We start from the raw sequence: 18,391 nt of genomic DNA, 5'->3' as shown, positions 1-18,391 counted from the left end.
GAGTGTGTCCCCCTTACTTCTCTAACACTAAAACTGGGGGTCATCCAATGAAATGGATTGAGGGCAGATCAAAAGGAGGACTTCAAACCACATGTTTACAGAATTCACTGCCACAAGGTGTGGTGAAGGCCACCAACTTAGGTGGCTTTAAAAGGGGATTCATTGAGGGCTATTAATGGTTACTAGCCTTGAGAGCTAAATGGAACCTCCAGCTTCAGAAGCAGTCTACCTCAACATGCCGGTTGACAGGGAACAACTGCAGGGTAGAAGATTGTTGCCTTTCTGTTCTACTTTTACGCTTCAAAGTGAGCTGGCATGAGACAAATCAGTCATGATTTACTTAGTCCCAGTCACTCCAACGGGGCCACAAAACCTAACCATTTACTCAATTCAGTCTCCCATCCTAACTGGAACACAGACCCTTTGCAAGGCAAAGATCAAGAAGAAAAAGAGAAAGAGGGTAGTATTTCTATGAACAAAGCCGGAGCACTAGGGACACACCAATTTGGATGGCATAACCTAGTAACTGGAGATCACTTGCTAGTCTTCATTTTTATTAAAAATATTTATATGCTGCTTTTCTACAGAAGGTTCACAAAGCAGGTTACACAGAAAAGGAATGGTGGTTCCCTATGCCCTCACTTACTGCTAAAGGCTTGCCTGGTTGCATTCGTTGATCCTGCCTTCCATTTTTACAAAGCCAAGAGAGTAAGCCAAAGTTAAGGATGTATTTGAAAGGCAGAAGAGTCCTGCAATCTGTTAGCACCACTGTTCAAATTATGCCTCAATAGTTCAGTCTCAGTACGCAGAATGACAGGTCAGACAGTGCCTGGTACTATAGTGTTCATGAGCTCGTATTTGCCTTTGAAGAACCTTTGTGGCTGGGGATGATGGGAGCTGTAGTCCAACAACATCTGCAAACCTGAAGGGTGAGGACCCCTGCTCTATACAGTACCTACCAAGATCATTCCATTTAATGTAAAAGGAAACAGAGTTGACAAGAGACCTACAGAAGCTCACAGTGCTGATTCATTCCATTGCTGCCTTTTCTCATGTTACTATAATTACATTGCATCAGAAGTATAATTGCATTGTATTTCAAAGGGAAAATCCAGCTGTTTTTCACCGCATTGGTGGTTCAGTGGTAGAATTCTCGCCTGCCACGCGGGAGGCCCGGGTTCGATTCCCGGCCAATGCAACAAAAGATTCTTTTGTTGGATCAAAAGTGTGCTTTTGCTTTCTATCCCTTTCAATGAAGATGCACCATTCTTCCTCCTCCTTTTCCTAAATACTAAATTGGCTTTTAAGACTTCTGGAAGTATCCATAATAACATGCTAGGCAAGGAGATTTCTGTCTTGATACTGACTGAAAAGTCCCTTGCAAAATATCTTTATTGGCCCTTTCTCTTCACATATTGTTAAAGGTTTGCCTGCAGGGGTATAGCTATAACTGAGCAGTGGGTTCAAAGAACCTGGGCCCCAAGCTCCTGAGGGTCCCAACTTCACCCCTCCCTATTTTCTTCATTATCTCCCTCACTCTGAGGGACCACCAGAGAGAGGGGCAAACACAGGCCCCATCTCCCCTAGCTATGCCCCTGCTTGCCAGGCTGTATTTATTTATACATACATACATGCCCTGCTCCTCCAGTAGACTACTGCTCGGGGCAGTTAACCAAGTCAGTAAAACCAATCTATCTATACAATTATCTAAGGCGTACCTGTGGCTAATCTCATGTGTGGCAGCTTTTGCAAGAGTTCGTGAGCAGAAAAATCTGATTGGGCAGTGGGGATTCCATATGCAGATAGGGAGGAGGAGCCTGTGAGAGCAGAAGCACCATGGGGATTGGGCAATGGGGATTCCATATGCCAATAGGGAGGAGGAGCCTGTGATGGTTAAGGTCAGTTGGACCTGGAATGCAACTGGTCGGAAGATGTTCCTGATTGTAGAAGAGAGGAATCTATATATTAAAAAGGATAGTGGGCAGGGGTCTGTGAAGAGAGGGGTCGTGAGGGAGGAAAGAGCCCCTTCAGGAGGAGGCGGCTGCTGTTGTGTGAATTAGATGAGGAAACAAGATGAACAAGATCTGCTAATTCAGGAAGGGAGAGAGAAAGAGACAGAAAAAGAAAAAAGAAAGGGGGAAGAAAGACAGGGGAAGAGCAAGTGGAAGAGAGAGAAAGAAAAAGGAGGGAGGGGAAGAGAAAAAGAAGGAAGAGCAAGGGACGGGCCCAGGCCTGTCAGTGGCCTGAGGGGAATGAGTGGCCATGGTGGCAGAGGCAGCAAGGAAGGGCCTGGTCAACTGCTGCTCCTCCTGTGGGGATAGGGGGCCAATAGGCACCAGCAATGCTGCAGCCGCAACCAAGAGAGGTGAGGGGGATGGAAGCAACGGGATGGAGGAGGAAGAGCAGGAGTGTGGCTCAGGTGAGGGTGGAGAGATCTCTGAGGTGAGGTGGGCTGTGGCAGGAGGTGAGGGGAGCAATCAAGTACTAGTGTGCAGATGCTCTGCGCAACACTATAAAAACAATATAACATTCAGAAAATAGAAACTAAAAACAGACCTCAATTAAAACCAGAATTTAAAACTACAAGTCAAAATGTCAAAAACCCACCAGTTATAGTTACAGCTGAAATGTTAAAGTGCCTCTCTAGAAAGATAGGTCTTCAACAATGTCTTAAAGACGTCAGGTGAGGGAGCAGGGCAGAGATCTTCCGGGAGGGCGTTCCGGAGTCGAGGGGCCACAGCTGATAAGGCCCCGTCTCTAGTCTCTGCCCATCAGATCTCTGCTAGTGGCAAGGCCATGAGCAGCACTTGGGATGCCGAACAGAGAGCCCTGGCAAGTTCATATGGGCGGATGAGGTCAGACCGGTACCCCAAGCTGTGTAGGGCTTCAAAGGTCAAGAACAGCACCTTGGATCTAGCCCGGAAGCAAACCGGTAACCAATGAAGCTGCTGCGGGATGATCCTGATTCACGGATCCTGCCTTCCTTTGACTCAAAGCCAAGGGAGTATTTGTTCCTTTGGTTAAGGGTATTTGTGACAGGCATCGTTGTTCCGCTGTACATTAGCTCGTTATTTGCCCACATCAGGGATTCTCAACCTTCAGGCCTCAGACGTTGTTGGACTACAACTCCCATCATCCCCTGCTGGAGATTATGGAAATTGTAATGCAACATCTGGAGACCCAAGGTTGAGAACTCCACTCTGTACAGTACCTGCTACCATAATAATTTAATTTAATTTAATTTAATAGGAAAGAAAACCTACAGAAGTCCACAGTGCTAGTTCATTCCATTGCTGCCTTTTCTCATGCTACTATAATTACATTGCAGCATATGTATAATTACATCGCATTTCAAAGGAGAAATCCAGCTATTTTTCATCGCATTGGTGGTTCAGTGGTAGAATTCTCGCCTGCCACGCGGGAGGCCCGGGTTCGATTCCCGGCCAATGCAACAAAAGATTCTTTTGTTGGATCCAAAGTGTGCATTTGCTTTCTCTCCCTTTCAGTGAAGACGCACCCTTCCTCCTCCTTTTGCAAAACCTGAAGTGGCTTTTTAAGACCTTCTGGGAGTATCCAGAATAACAGGCTAAGCAAGGAGATTTCTGTCTTGATACTGGCTGACTGAAAGGCCTGTTTCAAGATATCAGAAGAGGGGGAAGTGGAGAGTTTGGAGGGAAATTTGGAGACTGGCTTGCCCCATCTGGGGACCACGTGTGGGGACCTCTGCCCTCTCTGTGCCCCACCAGAGACAAGTGCATCCACTCCCAGAAATTCACACTCACGCCATTTTAACAGGGCGCCCCCAAGAGTAAAAATAAGGACGATGGTTTCCTAGAGACAAGTACCAAAACAAGCCGTCAAATACAGAGAGCGATTTGGAGCATGTGTTTCCTGCAGGGCCACCTTCCCTGGGTCCTCCTCGTCCCCCCTCCCTGGGGGTCACCCCCATTCTGCTAGCTCTGTTGGCTGGAATCCGGCAGCTCCCTCTCAGCCAAGAGCAGTGTAGAATCCCCCTCCCACCGAAGAAACCCACCCCTAAAACCCACCACTTAATTTGCATGGTTTGCTTATGAATAACTGGCAGCACATGGTGGGCATGAAGATGAGAACCAAGGCAAGGTTGGCAGAGGAATCTCGCTGCAAGGAATCCACTACTAGGGATGTGCACGAACCAGCAGAGAGCTGGTTCAGCGGCAGGGGGGTTACCTTTAAGGAGTAGGGAGGGTGCTCTTATTCCCCCCCCCACTGCATTTCCCTCACTGGTGCTGTGCGCAGAATAACTGGCACAGGTTGGCAGCGTACCCTCTTGCCACCCTGGTCAGCATCAGACCGGAAGGGGTTAGTGTGTGTATGCATGTTGTTTGCCCTCTGCAGGGGTGATGGACCACTTAGAATGGGTCTGCCCACAGAGGCTTATGGGTCCACTCGGTTTCTAGACAGCCCTTGGGGAATTTCCAGTGTCCAGAGCTGGTGACTCTGTCGAGGCCCTGGTGAATCTCTGCAGTGTGGAGAGAGACAGCCCAGGCTATTGACACAGTCACTCCTAAACACCTTCTCTGGCTTGCTGGAGCCCGTTCTGCTCCTTGGTGTTCTGAGGAGCTTCGGGCAATGGAACAACTCAGACGACTGCTGGAACGATGCTGGAGAAAGTCGTGACAGATCTAACCAAACACGGGCTAGGATCCATTTTCGGGACTACTCCATGCTGGTGGGGGTGATGAAGAAACTGCTGTTGAAAAGTGGTATATAAATATTTGTTGCTGAAGGAACCTTCCCCCCGCTCCCGCCACCTCCAATGCATCTGCTCAATGCAGGCCAGAGGAGCTTTTTCATGAAGCAAAGTTGTTGCTTCACACATCCCCCTGTGTAGTGGGCGGGGGGGGGGGGTGAGGAACCATCTATAGTCCGCTGTGACCAGTTTGCATGCCACTTGGCAGATAAAGTTGCTCTCATCCATGCCAATTGGGACTCCAGGGTTGTGGCAGTTCCGACAGACGTGCCTTGGGTACCATCTGGTCCATTGGGTTGGATTCTTTTCCGTTGGTACGGCCTGAGGATGTGGACAAGATCCTGGGCAGTGTGCAGGCAACATCGTGTGCTCTTGACCTTTGCCCTGCATGGCTAATAAAATCTGCCAGGGAGGGTACAGGCAGATAGTTGGAGGCTATAATCAATGCTTCATTAAGGGAGGGCAAGAGACCACCAAGGAGGTGATGGTAAGATCATTGTTTAATAAGCCTCCCTTGAGCCGTCCAACCTGGACAACTATAGACCTGTTTCTAACCTTCCCTTTTTGGGCAAAGTGACAGAGCGTGTGGTGGCGTCCCAGCTGCATAGGATCTGGATTATCTAGACTCCTTTCAATCTGGCTTCCGTCCTGGATATGAGACTGAAACTGCCTTGGCCGCTCTAGTGGATGACCTGAGCCAGGAGCTTGACAGGGGTGTGTGTCCCTTTTGGTTCTGCTGGACCTCTAAGTGGCATTTGATACAATTGAGCACGGTATCCTTCTGGACCGCCTCTCAAGTATAGGAATTAGAAGTACTGCTTTGGAGTGGCTTCAAGTCCTTTCTTGGGGGGAGCGTCCAGAAGGTGGTGCTGGGGGACTACTGCTCAACTCCATGGCTATTGGCCTGTGGGGTCCTGCAGGATTCGGTCTTGTCCCCCATGCTGTTTAACATCTGCATAGAACTGCTGGGAGAGGTCATCCGGGGACTTGGACTGAGTTGTCAGCAAACACGCAGTTGACACTCAGCTCTATCTCTCCTTATCACCTGATCCTAGGGAGGCAGAGGATGTCCCAAGTCGAGGGCTGGAGGCAGTGATGGGTTGGATGTGGACTAATAAACTGAGATTGGATCCAGACAAGACAGAGATGCTGTTGGTCAGTACGAGAGCCAGTCTAGATGAAGGGATTCGACCAGTTCCAGATGGGAATGCACTCCCCTTGAAAGAGCAGGTATGCAGCTTGGGGTAATGCTAGACCCAGCTCTGCTTTTGGACGCTCAGGTGGAGGCGGTGGCCGGAGGTGCTTTTGCATCATTTCGGCTACTGTGCCAGTTGCGTCCCTTTTTTGAGAAGGCAGATTTGGCACGGTTACCTGCGCCCCAGTCACATCACAGCTGGATTACTGTAACATGCTCCATGTGGGGCTGCCCTTGAAGAATATTCGGAAACTGCAGCTAATGCAAAATGTGGCACCTAGGATTTTCTCCCTGTTGGGATCATATTACACCCATTTTGAAAGAGCTGCACTGGCTGCCAATTTGTTTCCGGATGCAATTCAAGGTGCCGGTTTTGACCTTTAAAGCCCTTAACGGTTTGGGCCCTGGATACCTGGAGGGCTGCCTGCTCCCAAAGGTTTTTGCCCACCTGACAAGATCATTAGAGGGGGCTCTGCTCCGTGTGCTGATGGTGAGAGAGGCTCAGCTGTCGTGCATGTGGGACAGGGTCTTCTCGGTCATGGCCCCCAGGTTTGGAATGCTCTCTTGGCTGGCATCCGCTCCTTAGCATCTATCAGTTTTTCTGAAACAAGGAAAGACATGGTTCTTCATCCAGGTTTTAAAATGAAAGTATTGTTTTTACTGATGCTGCTTTGTGTTTTACTTTTATACTAGCTGACCCGTGCGGCCGCCGCCGCCCTGCAGGGGCCGAGTGCAGCCGCCGCCGCCTCGCCTCCGCGGCCCGGCCAGTCCCACCACCTCGCTTCCGCGGCTGGGCCCAGCCAGGTCAGGCTACCTCTCTCTCCTCCTGCCCCCCGTCTCCGGCGGGGCAGAGTGCAGCCGCTGCCGCCAGCGGGCCTGGCCGGCCCCAGAGTGCCGCCATCAGGCCCGCCGCCTCGCCTCCGCGGCCGGGCCCGGCCCCGCCGCCTCGCCCCGCCCCGCTGGGCCCACCGCTCGCTGGGCCCCGCCACCACGGCCTGGCCCGCCGCCATCGTGCTGGGCCTGCCGCCTCGCCCCGCCTCACGGCCGGGGCCGCCGCCACCTTGCTGGGCCCACCGCCTCGCTGGGCTCCGCCGCCGCGGCCCTGGGCCTGCCGCCTTGCCTCCGCAGCCGCCCAGCAAGCGAATTCTCCTGGGTGTGCTGCCAGCCAATCAGGCGCCCCCTGCAGCCCAGCCAATCAGCTGGGCTGCCGGGACGCATTTCTCCTGGGCACACCCAGGAGAATTATATATATAGATGGGTTTTAAAACTTCTAAATTGAAATATTATTTCTGTATTTATATTTAAAATCTTTACTTTTTGCATTTTAATTGTGCATTGCTTTAATTATATTGTAAACTGCTTTGAGATTATTTTAATGAAAAGTGGTATAGAAATCAAATCAATACATAAAATTCTAGATCTAATGGGTCTCTTAGCCCACAAAGTGGATCATTCGAGTTCTATTGGGTTTCTTAGCCCACAAAGTGGGACTGTGTTCCATGAAACTGGGGTGGCTATTTCAGTAGTGGTGGGGAATAGAGGATCGGGCATTCGCAGACCAGCATGCCATTACAGGGGAAGGGAGTCCAGTCCTTTAATTGCTGTTTTCCTTTCCGCCTGCCCTGTCAGCTTTCAGGCCTCAGGGAGTAGTCCCAACTCCCCATTTAAACAAACCATGATCCTTTGTAATGCCAGGTTGGTTCAAAATAAGATCAAAATCATCCATGATTTGATCGTGGATGAAGGAGCCGACCTGTTATATAACAGAGGCCTGGTTGTGGGAGGCTAGTGGTCCTGTGTGGGCCTAACTTCTTCCCCCACAATACTCTGTTGTTGAGCAGGTTAGAGGAAGTGGGCAGGGATGACAGTGGAGTCGTGGAAATGGTCCATTAAGAATAACTTCCCCCTTACCATGAGAGAACTGACTTATACTGAGTGGGTGTACCTTAGCTTGGGGACTTGGGATAGACTGGGGATTCTCTTGGTATACCCTCCATCCCACTGTCTAACAGAACCCCTAACTGAGCTGACAGAGCTGGTCGCTGAGTTGGTGTTGGAGTCACCCAGGCTTTAGTTCTGGGTGATTTCAAGGTTAACTTTGGGACTGGCTGGTCTAGTGCAGCTCAGGAGTCTATAGTAGCCATGGCAATTATGGGCCTATCTCAAGTAGTCCTAGGACCTACATAGGTTGCTGGTCACACACAGGATTTGGTTTTTGGCTCAGATTGGGGGTGGCAGGGGTGCTCCATGGGTGTGGGTCTTCTGTAGTTTCCCCATTGTCATCTACATGAAACCGCTGGGTGAGGTCATCAGGGGATTTTGTGCTGCATATTTTCAATATGTTGATGACACCCACATTTATTTCTCCTTGTCATTGATATCAGGAAATGGCATTAGCCCCTTAAATGCCTGCCTACAGGCAGTAATGGGCTGGATGTAGGATAATAAACTGAAGCTGAATCCAAGGAAGACAGATGCTCATTGTTGGGGGTCATAATCTGCAAGACAAGTTAGAACTTCTTGCAACAGGTACTCCGATATAAATGATTTTGAAGTAAAATTTCTGAATTTGATTCCATTTCAACCACATTTAATTATATACTTTATTGACTTCCCCTCTATTCAAATATTTCCATTTGGCTAGCTGGGGGGGGGGCGCTTTTTGAGCACATCAAATAAACACAGCATACTTCCCCCAAAGCTTTGTTTACTACACATAAGTCAAATAAACATGCTAAATCAGGTTCCAATCAATTTAGGGCACTGGGCATCTTTCCAATTCAAGATGCTCTCTGCTTACTTGCTGATCCATTGCCCTGGAAATGGGGGTGGGGGCTGAAGATGGAAAGCGAAACATGGATTATGGTCTCCAACCTGCTATATGTAAACAAAGAGCAACGGAATTCCCGCTCTCTCCCAGGACTCCTGTGAGAGTGCATAAAGAAGGTGGCGGGGGGGCCGAGGGGGAAATAAAGTATTTTGCATCTTCAAATATGCCTTGGAGAGCTGCTGCCAGTCTGTGAGGACAATACTGAGCTAGATAGACCAATGGTCTGACTCAGTATATGGCCGCTTCCTATGTTCCTATGTCATGTGGACCATATCAAAAGAATTAAAAATCCCCGTCCCTAGGCTGCTGTTCAGATGAACTCCCAGTTCGACGTGGCTTTAGGGGAGAAAAAACAGAAAAGTCAGACGGAGGCCTGGTCTTCCCAGGAATCAGACGTGTACCCAACAATGGCACTGGCTTTGGTATTCACCCTTGGCCGGCTCGCCTGGGGTGAGCGGCCAAGAGGACTAACGACGCAGCACTAGAACAGATCCACGAGTAGCAGGGAGGCGCTCGGGCGGCTCCCTCACTCGTCCCGTAGGCCAGGAGGGGTGTGGAGAGGGAATCGCCACAGCAGCCGCTTCAGTGCCACAGCACGGCAGCACGGACGCCCACAGACGTGCGGTGCCTCAGGCCCGGAAGTTGAACTCCTGAGGGCCAAATCCACACAGCCATTTTTGAGATGCCCCCCCGTCTGGTCCTCCCAGGGTTAGCCACACACACTGACGTGCCCCCGGAGGCTCAGCAAGGCCCAATTCACACAACCATTGGGGGGCGGAAGAGGAACTCCGGAGGCATGAGGAGGCACGAAGCAACTCCCCCCCACCGCCAGCCCGTAACGTTTTTCACAAGGGAATGAGGCTTTCGAAAAGCAGCCTCCCTCAGGAACGATGTAACTGGAAGCCCCCTGGGGAGGGGGGCGGGGAAAGGACATTTCCCAGATGTAGGAAGCGATGCATTTATCACCGGGCTTTTACAAAACGACTTTATCGTGTGAAAGTGGAAGCTGAGGGTGGGGTGGGTGAGGGGAACGGCCCTTTTCTTTTTCTTCTGCCATTGACTCACCCACGTCCAAAACCAGTCGTGAGGAGAGAGGGCCGTAGTCTGCCTCAGGCCTGAAGGTTCAGTAGGCCGCCCCTCCTCCCGGTTCCAGAACATGCCCAGCTCCGCCACACCCTCCTCTTCTCCTTCACACCAGGCTGGCAACGTAGGCACAGAGGGCGTCCCTGACCCTCTCCGACCGGGCCGCGGGCTTGATCCGCGTGTCAGGCCGCTGGAGGGGCTGCTCAAAGGTGGCGGCCAGCTGCTTGGCTTCGGCCTCCCACATCTCTTCGTAGGCCTCTCCTTTCTCCTCGCAGATGTTGTGTAAGACGCAGCAGGCCGAGATGAGACGGGGCAGGTTCTCCACAGCGCAGTCGTTGCGGCCGGTCAGGCAGCGCCACCGGCCCTTCAGCCGGCTGAAGGCCTCCTCCAGGGGCTCCTGGCACCTGCTCAGGGTGGCATTGAACAACTCCTTGGCGCCATCCAGGTCTTCTGTGTAAGGGACCATCAGCCAGGGCAGGAGAGGGTAGGCCAGACCGCCGAGGATGACCCTGGGAACAGATACCCCGTTGATATCTGCGCTGCCTGGGGTGAAGAGAGTCCCCTCCTGGCCTTTGGTGAACAAGGTAGACTTGTTGAAAATTTTGGCCTCGTGTGTCTTCCCCGGCCAGCCAGCACTGAGGTGGGTGAACTTCCCTTGGTGATCCACCAATGCCTGCAAGGCCATGGAGTAGTAGCCTTTGGTATTGACGTACTCGGCGGCCTGGTGAGGAGGGCACAAGATGGGCATGTGTGTGGTGCCCACCACCCCGGCACAATTGGGGAAGCCCATCTCCTTGAACCCGTCGAGGATCTCCGCCAGGCGGCTGCCCACGGTAACCGTCGTGCGCATCAGCACGCGCTGGATGGCCCGGCAGACTTCCAATACCACGGACCCGGCGGTGGACCTGCCGACGCCGAACTGGTTACCGACGTCGCGGTAGCACACCGAAGTGGCCAGCTTCCAGAGGGCAATGGCCACCCGCTTCTCCACACTCAGGGGGATCCTCATCCGCGTTTTCTGGCGCTGAAGAGCTGGAGCAAGCCGGGCACACAGCTCCAAGAAAGTGGCCTTGCGCATCCGGAAATTCTGCAGCCACTGGCTGTCATCCCAGGTCTCCAGAACAGTGCGGTCCCACCATTCGGTGCTCCGGGGCCGTGCCCAGAAGCGCCTCTCCACTGACCGGAGACGGCCGCCACGCCGAATTCCAGCACTGGAAGCTTGCCGAGGGAGTAAGGCCTCCTCCTCCTCTTCCTCCTCCTCCTCTGAGTCTTCCTCCTCTTCGTCTTCATACCCCCTCTGCTCCAGCGAGTGCAGAAATGCCCATCGGCGTCTGGAAGCAGAGGCACTCGATGCCTCGCCGCTGGCTCTCAGGTATTCCATCATCAGCGTCCCCGACTGCACCACACACAAGATGGCAGCTTCTTTCTGTGTTGTAGCATCCATGCTTAAAATGAAGGGAGAGAGAGAGAGAGAGACAGAAATAGGCCAGCTTCAGTTTGACCCTGCAACCAGATTTCTGGTTACTGTGAATAGTAGTGGTAGGGCAGGAACTCTCCAGTCAGGAGAGAAATTTAAGTTCTTCCTTTGCACAGATCCTTTGCCCTATACGAAGTATCCCACAATTCTCAGCTCCAGAATGCTCCCAGAATGCAGCAGGTCTGCAGGGCGGTGGGAAACGGAGCCCACCAGCAACTATAAGTGATGTCACTGCGCCCTCGTGTGGTCGCCGTCGGAATGTTGAGCTAATTAAGTTGGAACGGGCTCTGCCAGCCAGTGTCTGGAAATCGGGCCCCTCGGGCCCCTCCACATTCTGTCACCCCTTTGAGGAAGTCTTCCCTGCCTCTGCAGTATCAAGTTGACCTTGGAGATTTCCCCTGGAATCACGGTGCAGAACAGAGACTTTAAGAAATGCAACACTTTTTGTCATAGGACCAAAGGAAGCTGCCTTCTACTGAGTCAGACCACTGGTCCACCCAGCTCAGTATTGTCAACACTGACTGGCAGCAGCTCTCCATGCATGGATCCTGGCAGGAGTCTCTCCCAGCCCTACCTGGAGATGCTGCCAGGGTGTGAACCTGGGACCTTCTGCATGCAAAGCAGATGCTTCATCACTGGGCTATGACCCCATGGTCCTCACTGTGGCTTACAAGCTGCACTTACCCAAATACTCCTATTGAAAGGACTAGATTCCCACCTGCCTCTCACTTCCAGGCAGGAAGCCAACGGGCACAGAGGTCTTCTGCTAACCAATTTCTTTTTTGAGACAGAAAGGCTGGGAACGGGCAAGTTACGTCAAGCACTCTCAGATTCTAACCGACTGTCACATCTGGAGTTAGAAAGATCAGTCATGGTTATTCCGCAGGCCAGTTGACTAAAAGCACCCAGTTGTTCCCCGCTCCTGCCGTGGGGGTGTGTTTGCATGTAGCTTGGCTCACTTGCATGAGTCATCTAAAGATATCCACACCATAGGCAGCAGAGTCAGACCCTTGTTCCATCTAGCTCAGCGCTGCCAACACTGACTGGCAGCGGCTCTCCAAGGTTTCAAGCAGGAGTCTTGCCTGGCCCTACCTGGAGATGCTGCCAAGGAGGCACTTTCTGCATGCAAAGCAGATGATCTTCCACTGGGCAACGGTCCTGCCATATCATAGTCATCTCTGCAGGCTCTTTGCCTGCGACAGACTTGTGGCCTGTCTTACATAGACTGGGGACTCCTCTCTTGCCTCCTCCTATCTTTAGATGACCTATATCTTTATTTTTAGATGAACCATGTGCTTTCCTGAGGGTATCTGGTTGACCATGTGGGAGACCATGGGGCCAGAGAGCTCAGCCGTAGAGTATTTGCTTAGCATGCAGAAAGCCCCAGGTCCAGCCCCTGGCACCTGGGAAAGAAAGACCCTGGCCTGAAACCTTGGAGAGCTGCTGCCAGTCAGGGTAGACAACACTGAGTTAGATGGACCAAGGGTCTGACTCAGTATAAGGCAGCTTCCTAGGTGCCTATGAAACAAAGTGATAACTTGGCCCTCCAGCTGTGGCTGAACTCCATTCAACCACAGTTTGCCCACCCCTACCCCTGGACTAGAGCAGGGATTCTCAATGTTGGGTCTCCAGATGTTATTGGACTTCAACTCCCACAATCCCCAGCCCCAGTGGCCTTTGGTTGGGGATTATGGGAGTTGAAGTCCAATGACAACTGGAGAACCAAGGTTGAGAATCCCTTGACTAGAGGGACCATTGGGGTTAGATCTGGCAGGGTTTCTTCTTCTGCTGCTGCTTTTATATTCCCATCTGCAACACGGGCCTCAACAAACTGACCCACGTGATAGGGATGCTGTGACATGCTTTGGACACTTTGAAATGTTAAGAATTCTCATAATCTGAGTTTGATTTTTTAAGAAGTTTTTTTTTTTAAGTCCATCTTTTTCTTAAAAAAAATAAATCTGGTTTCTCTAGGGCTAACACCCCCCACTTCCCCCACAAGCCCTCCTCCCCATCTTTTCCCATCAGCCAGTTGCAGCAGAGATTGAAATAATTAGCTGGCATGAAACAAACCTTTCTTTCTGGGTGCCGCCGGGTAGCAATCCTTCCAGTGGGGCTGAAATGGTGGAGAAGAAAGGAGGGGAGAAACAAGGAAAGGGAAGGAATTATCTGGGGCTGGCTGGCTCGATGGATGCGGGGGCGGGGGGGGGAGGAAGGGCACAAACAGCTGGGAGCTAGAGAGTTAACAGCGACCCCTCCCCAAAATAAAGGAGGGGGGCAGCCAGCCGCGCCAAGGGTCGAGGAGGATGAATCTCTCCGCCCAATCAGAGACTCCTCCGGCAGCCCCACCCGCGCGGGCAGCGCGCGCTCCTCTCCCTTTGTTCTCTGAATGGGCCTGCTACAAAAACTGGAGACTGGCGAGGAACAGGAAATGCAAAGGACAGGCGGCATCCCCAGCGCCGATTGGCTACTGGAATCCTCGCGCCCCTCCCACCCCCTACCCCCTACCAGCAGAGAATGAATGGCGGTTAACCCTTCCCCAGAGCAGGTTCCATGGTGTAATGGTTAGCACTCTGGACTCTGAATCCAGCGATCCGAGTTCAAATCTCGGTGGAACCTTTCTGTTTTTCTCTGCCCAGAAATAGGCCTTAAATATTGTAGAAGGAAGTTAAACCCCCTTCCAAGGCAGGAGTGGGGTGGAACTTGTATTCCCTCCAACAGCACCCAGAGGAGCCCAGGTTGGCCCACCTCTGCCCTACTGGATTAGACCCAGGGTCCACCATCTGGGCCAAGCAGATCCTTCCAGGAGCACAAACAGGGTTTGGAGGCAGAAGTGCGGCTAGGTAATTTGGGAGCCTGGACCTAAAAGCCTTTGGAGGCCCCTCCCCCCCCCCGTAGATTAAGCATCATCATGCTCCGCCAGGTGACTATATCACCTGGGACAGACTAAAGGTGATTTGCGGGGGCCCAGGGGCTGTGGAGGCCCTGGACTTCAGCCTGGAAGCCCAGGGTTAAGAATGCCTCTGCTTGCAGGCAACCCACACCCCTTTTTGTGGCTTACCCTCCAGCAACCAGCACTGACAGCATGGGTGGAGCCACTATTGCACAAATGGGTTCGGGGCCGCTGCACTTCAGGGGCCACGCTTCGTGCCCCAGCCAGTCCTGTGGCACGAAGCACGGCCCCGTTTGCGAGCAAAACCAGCTCCACGTTCGCAGCATGGCCAGGAGCAACTCATGGCTTGTCTACACGCCCCGTGTCTGATGCAGGGGGCAGGGCTAGGGGGCCACAGTGGCAGGCTGAACCCGGGCTGCCGGTGGTCTCTCTCCACCCCTGATTGAGAGATATACTGCCTCTGCACATGGAGGTTCTGCTTAGATCGAACAGCAGCCATTATTCGCTTTGATAATCTATTGCTTCCTTTTGTCTGTCCTGAACCTGCAGCTCACCAATTCCACTGGGAGACCCCCGAGTTCTATTATTACAAGTGTGTGTTGGGTGGGGGAAGCTCTAGCTATTCTTTCTGTACCATTTGTAATTTTATAAACCTTGATTATATTCATATATTTTCTCTAAACAGAGAAGCCCCTGATCCTTCTTCCTTTCCATAAGGAAGTTTCTCCATCCCCCAGATAATTTTGGTTGCCCCTTTTTGCACCTTTTCCAGCTCTACAATACCCATTTTGAGGTGGAGCAACCAAAATGGTACATTGAATTCTCAAATGCCTCTGTGTGTGTGTGTGTGAGAGAGAGAGAGAGAGAGAGATGTGTGGATACCAGCCATTTTATCTTCTACCCCCTTCCTAATAATCTCTAGTGTGGATGTTGCCTTCTTCCCAGCTGCTGAACACAATGTTGAGATCTTTATTAAGTTTTTTACCCAGGTCCTAAGGTCTCTTTCCTGGCTTGTCACTGCCAGATCAGACCCTCTCTCAGTATAGGCTTGTTCACATGACCACTGGCAGGGAAGGAGAAGCATCCAGCCTGGTAGGAAAGCCATGCCTACTTCTGATTTTTGGCTGTATGCTTGAACAGGAACATAGGAGCTGCCATATACTGAGTCAGACCATTGGTGTAGACTGTGTATTGTCTACACAGACTGGCAGCAGCTTCTCCAAATTTACAGACAGGAGTCTCTCTGAATCCTATCTGGAGATGCTGCCAGGGAAGGAACTTGGAAGGACGCAGGTGCTCTTCCCAGAGCAGCCCCATCCCCACACATGTTATCTCCCATTCAAATGCAAATCAGAGCAGACTCTGCTTAGCCAAGGTGACAAAATCATGCTTGCTACCGCAAGACTAGCTTTCCTCCATTTGCAAATATTTAGGTAAGGGGCATGAAGAATGATGGTGTGTGAGGCAGCAGCTCAGTAGGAGAAGCAAACCCTACCCAGATTCCTTCCACAGCTTTTATATAACATATAAGAACATAAGAACAGCCTTGCTGGATCAGGCCCAAGGAGGCCCATCTAGTCCAGCATCCTGTTTCACACAGTGGCCCACCAGATGCTGCTGGAAGCCTACAGGCAGGAGTGGAGGGCATGCCCTCTCTCCTGCCGATGCTCCCCTACAACTGGTATTTAGCGGCATCTTGCCTCTCTGAGATGGCCAATAGCCCCCAGACTAGTAGCCACTGATAGACCTGTCCTCCCTGAATTTTTCTAAGCCCCATTTAAAGCCATCCAAGCTGGAGGCCATCACCACATCCCATGGCAGAGAATTCCATGGCCATGGGTTAATTCTGTGAAGTGTGAAAAACGGCTTGCCTTTGTCAGTCCTAAACTTCCTGGCCATCAGTTTCATGGGATGGCTCCTGGTTCTAGTGTTGTGAGAGAGGGAGAAGAATTTTCTCTCTCTCCACACCATGCATAATTTTGTAGACCTCTATCACGTCCCTCCTTAATCTCTCCCCCAAGCTAAAAAGCCCCAGATGTTGTAGCCTTGTGTTGTAGGGAAGTTGCTCAAGGCCTCTGTCAGATTGGCTGTCCTCTTCTGCCCCTTTTCTAGTTCTTCAGTATTCTTTTTGAGACAGGGTGACCAGAACTGTTCATAGTACTCCAAATGTGGCCGCACCATCGATTTATATTCAATAAAAATTTAAAAGCTGAACGGGAGGAGGCAGACCGAATCTGAGGCAGACCGAATATTAGCAGTTTCCCCCCCCCCCAGTTCCTTTCCAATGATTCAGAGCATGGAATGTACCTTTTTCACAGCTGCCACACACTGAGCCGACACTTTCACCCAATGTCCAGAGATCCTCTGGGAGCTGTTCGCAGTCTGCCTGGCTTTCCACCATCCCAATGAGTTTGGTGTCATCTGCAGACTGGACCTCCATCGTTTACCCCTAACTCCAGATCATTTATTAACAAGTGGAATAGCCCTGAGCCATATATAGGTCACTGCAATACCTCACGGCTGGCTGGCTTCCATTGTGAAAACTGTGTCAATTCGGTCCTACTCTCTGCTTCACATCCTGAGCAGTACCTGCCTTCTTATTCCATGACTGCCAGGCCTTTGATGAGAGATTTCAAAACCTTTTTGAAACTCTTGTTATGTCAATCTCTGATCACTCCCACATGGAGACTTGTTGTCAGTGGTCAGGAGACTGATTTGAATCATCAGCTGAATATTTTTCTTAAACATGGGGGCAAGCGGCAACCTGTGGGAGCAATTTTGATCTGGAAAATGGTGAAGGGAGTGGCTAAACACCCTTCCACGCACCCATGGCTGCTTAAAATACATTGGTACATCTCCATTTCAAAAACAGTAGCCCCATTCACACATTACGTTCATCACAGGTACAGATCTGTACACAGGTAAAGTTAGTCATATGTTTTTATGTTGAACACAGGTACAGCAGTACCTTTCCTATCTGCACCCTGCATTTGAGGGGCCTGCACCCAGGCTCACTTTTAGCATGAACCCAGGTACAGTCATTCACACAAACACATGTACAAGTGTATGGGCATCTGTTCGCTCGTGCAGCATAATGTCTGAATCGGGCTAGGAAGTTCAGAGTTCTACATAGATGGCTTGTACAATGTGTTCTAAATCACCTTTGAAGGTGATGGCTCTCTTCTGTTTGGCAGTGGTTGTGGCTGGGGGTCTCCCTCTAAAAACAGATAGCAAGCCCCTTTGAGAGAGGGAACCCTCCTCTCTTTTGCTCTGTAAATTGCATGCAGAGCATTGTTTGTTTATTTATTTATTTTTGCCTGAGATGATAATGGCAATGACAATGATGATAGTTCAGGTCCTCAGGCACAGTGATTTGTCAGATCTAGAAATTCAATGGAGGCTTCCCCTGGGGCAGGGAAGGTCAGCACAAAGCTGAATATTGACACCCCAGAGTGCTTATTTCCCCCCCCCCCAAACATTCACAGGGGTAATAAGGGATGAAGGTGTGCGAATGCAGCAGTGCGGCTTTAAGCTTTGCTTCCGTTGGAGATTAGACTGAAAGGGCAACCCAATGGGGAGAGGCAGGTTTGGAGCAGCAGCGGGGGGAGGGGGGATGTGGGAAACGGCAGCACCACCGTGGCAGTTTCCCTCCTGGATCTCCATGCGCCTGTCCTGAATGACCATGATGTTGGAGGGGGCTGCAGCTCAGTGGCAGAGCATCTTCTTTGCATCCAGAAGGCCCCAGGTTCAGTCCCCAGTAGCATCTCCAGGTAGGGCTGGGAGCTGTAGTCCAACAACATCTGGAGACCCCAGGCCGAGAAGCCCGATTTCTGGGCGAAATGGAGGTTCCATTTAGCAATCATGCGTAATAGCCACTGAGAGACCTCCTCCTCCTCCTCCTCCTAGGCCAGGCTTTTGCTCATCGCCTCATCTTGTGGAAGCGTAAGAACACATGGTGGGAAAAGAACAAACCAACCAGAAGGCATACAAGAAAACCCAGAGAATTACCAGGGCTGGGGGTAGCAGTGGGTCATCAATTCCATTCCCTTTGGCTGAATCATGCTTTTGCGCTCCTTGCTCAGAGCTGAGTCATGGAATCTCATCCCTGGGATATAACATGAATGGCCCGTTTGCCCTGGGGAGACTGACAGGTGGCTGCACTTGGATTCATGACTAATTAACAG

At 51.3% G+C, this 18,391-nt stretch overlaps 1 protein-coding gene and 3 non-coding genes across 4 annotated transcripts; 3 read left to right on the top strand and 1 right to left on the bottom strand.

The window, feature by feature from the left end:
* The first annotated feature begins 1,127 nt into the window (after positions 1–1,127).
* On the top strand, positions 1,128–1,198 carry TRNAG-GCC (transfer RNA glycine (anticodon GCC)). Its single transcript has one exon. It is a non-coding gene; the product is annotated as a tRNA-Gly (tRNA).
* Positions 1,199–3,380: 2,182 nt separating this feature from the next.
* TRNAG-GCC (transfer RNA glycine (anticodon GCC)) lies at positions 3,381–3,451 on the top strand. The gene has a single exon. It is a non-coding gene; the product is annotated as a tRNA-Gly (tRNA).
* A 5,058-nt stretch (positions 3,452–8,509) lies between these two features.
* Positions 8,510–13,708, bottom strand: LOC128328760 (uncharacterized). The gene is made up of 2 exons (XM_053258821.1): positions 13,388–13,708; positions 8,510–11,282 (listed from the first exon to the last, which is right to left on the bottom strand). The coding sequence occupies exon 2, from the start codon at positions 11,279–11,281 to the stop codon at positions 9,944–9,946; it is 1,338 nt and encodes a 445-aa protein (XP_053114796.1). The 5' UTR covers position 11,282; positions 13,388–13,708; the 3' UTR covers positions 8,510–9,943.
* Positions 13,709–13,861: 153 nt separating this feature from the next.
* TRNAQ-CUG (transfer RNA glutamine (anticodon CUG)) lies at positions 13,862–13,933 on the top strand. The gene has a single exon. It is a non-coding gene; the product is annotated as a tRNA-Gln (tRNA).
* Positions 13,934–18,391: the final 4,458 nt, after the last annotated feature.

The sequence above is a fragment of the Hemicordylus capensis genome, chromosome 6 (genome assembly GCF_027244095.1).
Source record: "Hemicordylus capensis ecotype Gifberg chromosome 6, rHemCap1.1.pri, whole genome shotgun sequence".
NCBI lineage: Eukaryota > Metazoa > Chordata > Lepidosauria > Squamata > Cordylidae > Hemicordylus > Hemicordylus capensis.
The sequence above is the reverse complement of the archived record's forward strand: the minus strand, read 5'-3'. Positions and strand labels throughout refer to the sequence as shown.

Bases quoted from the DNA above. Each gene is read 5' to 3' on its own strand.
- LOC128328760 (XM_053258821.1), bottom strand. From the start codon at position 11,281: ATGGATGCTACAACACAGAAAGAAGCTGCCATCTTGTGTGTGGTGCAG.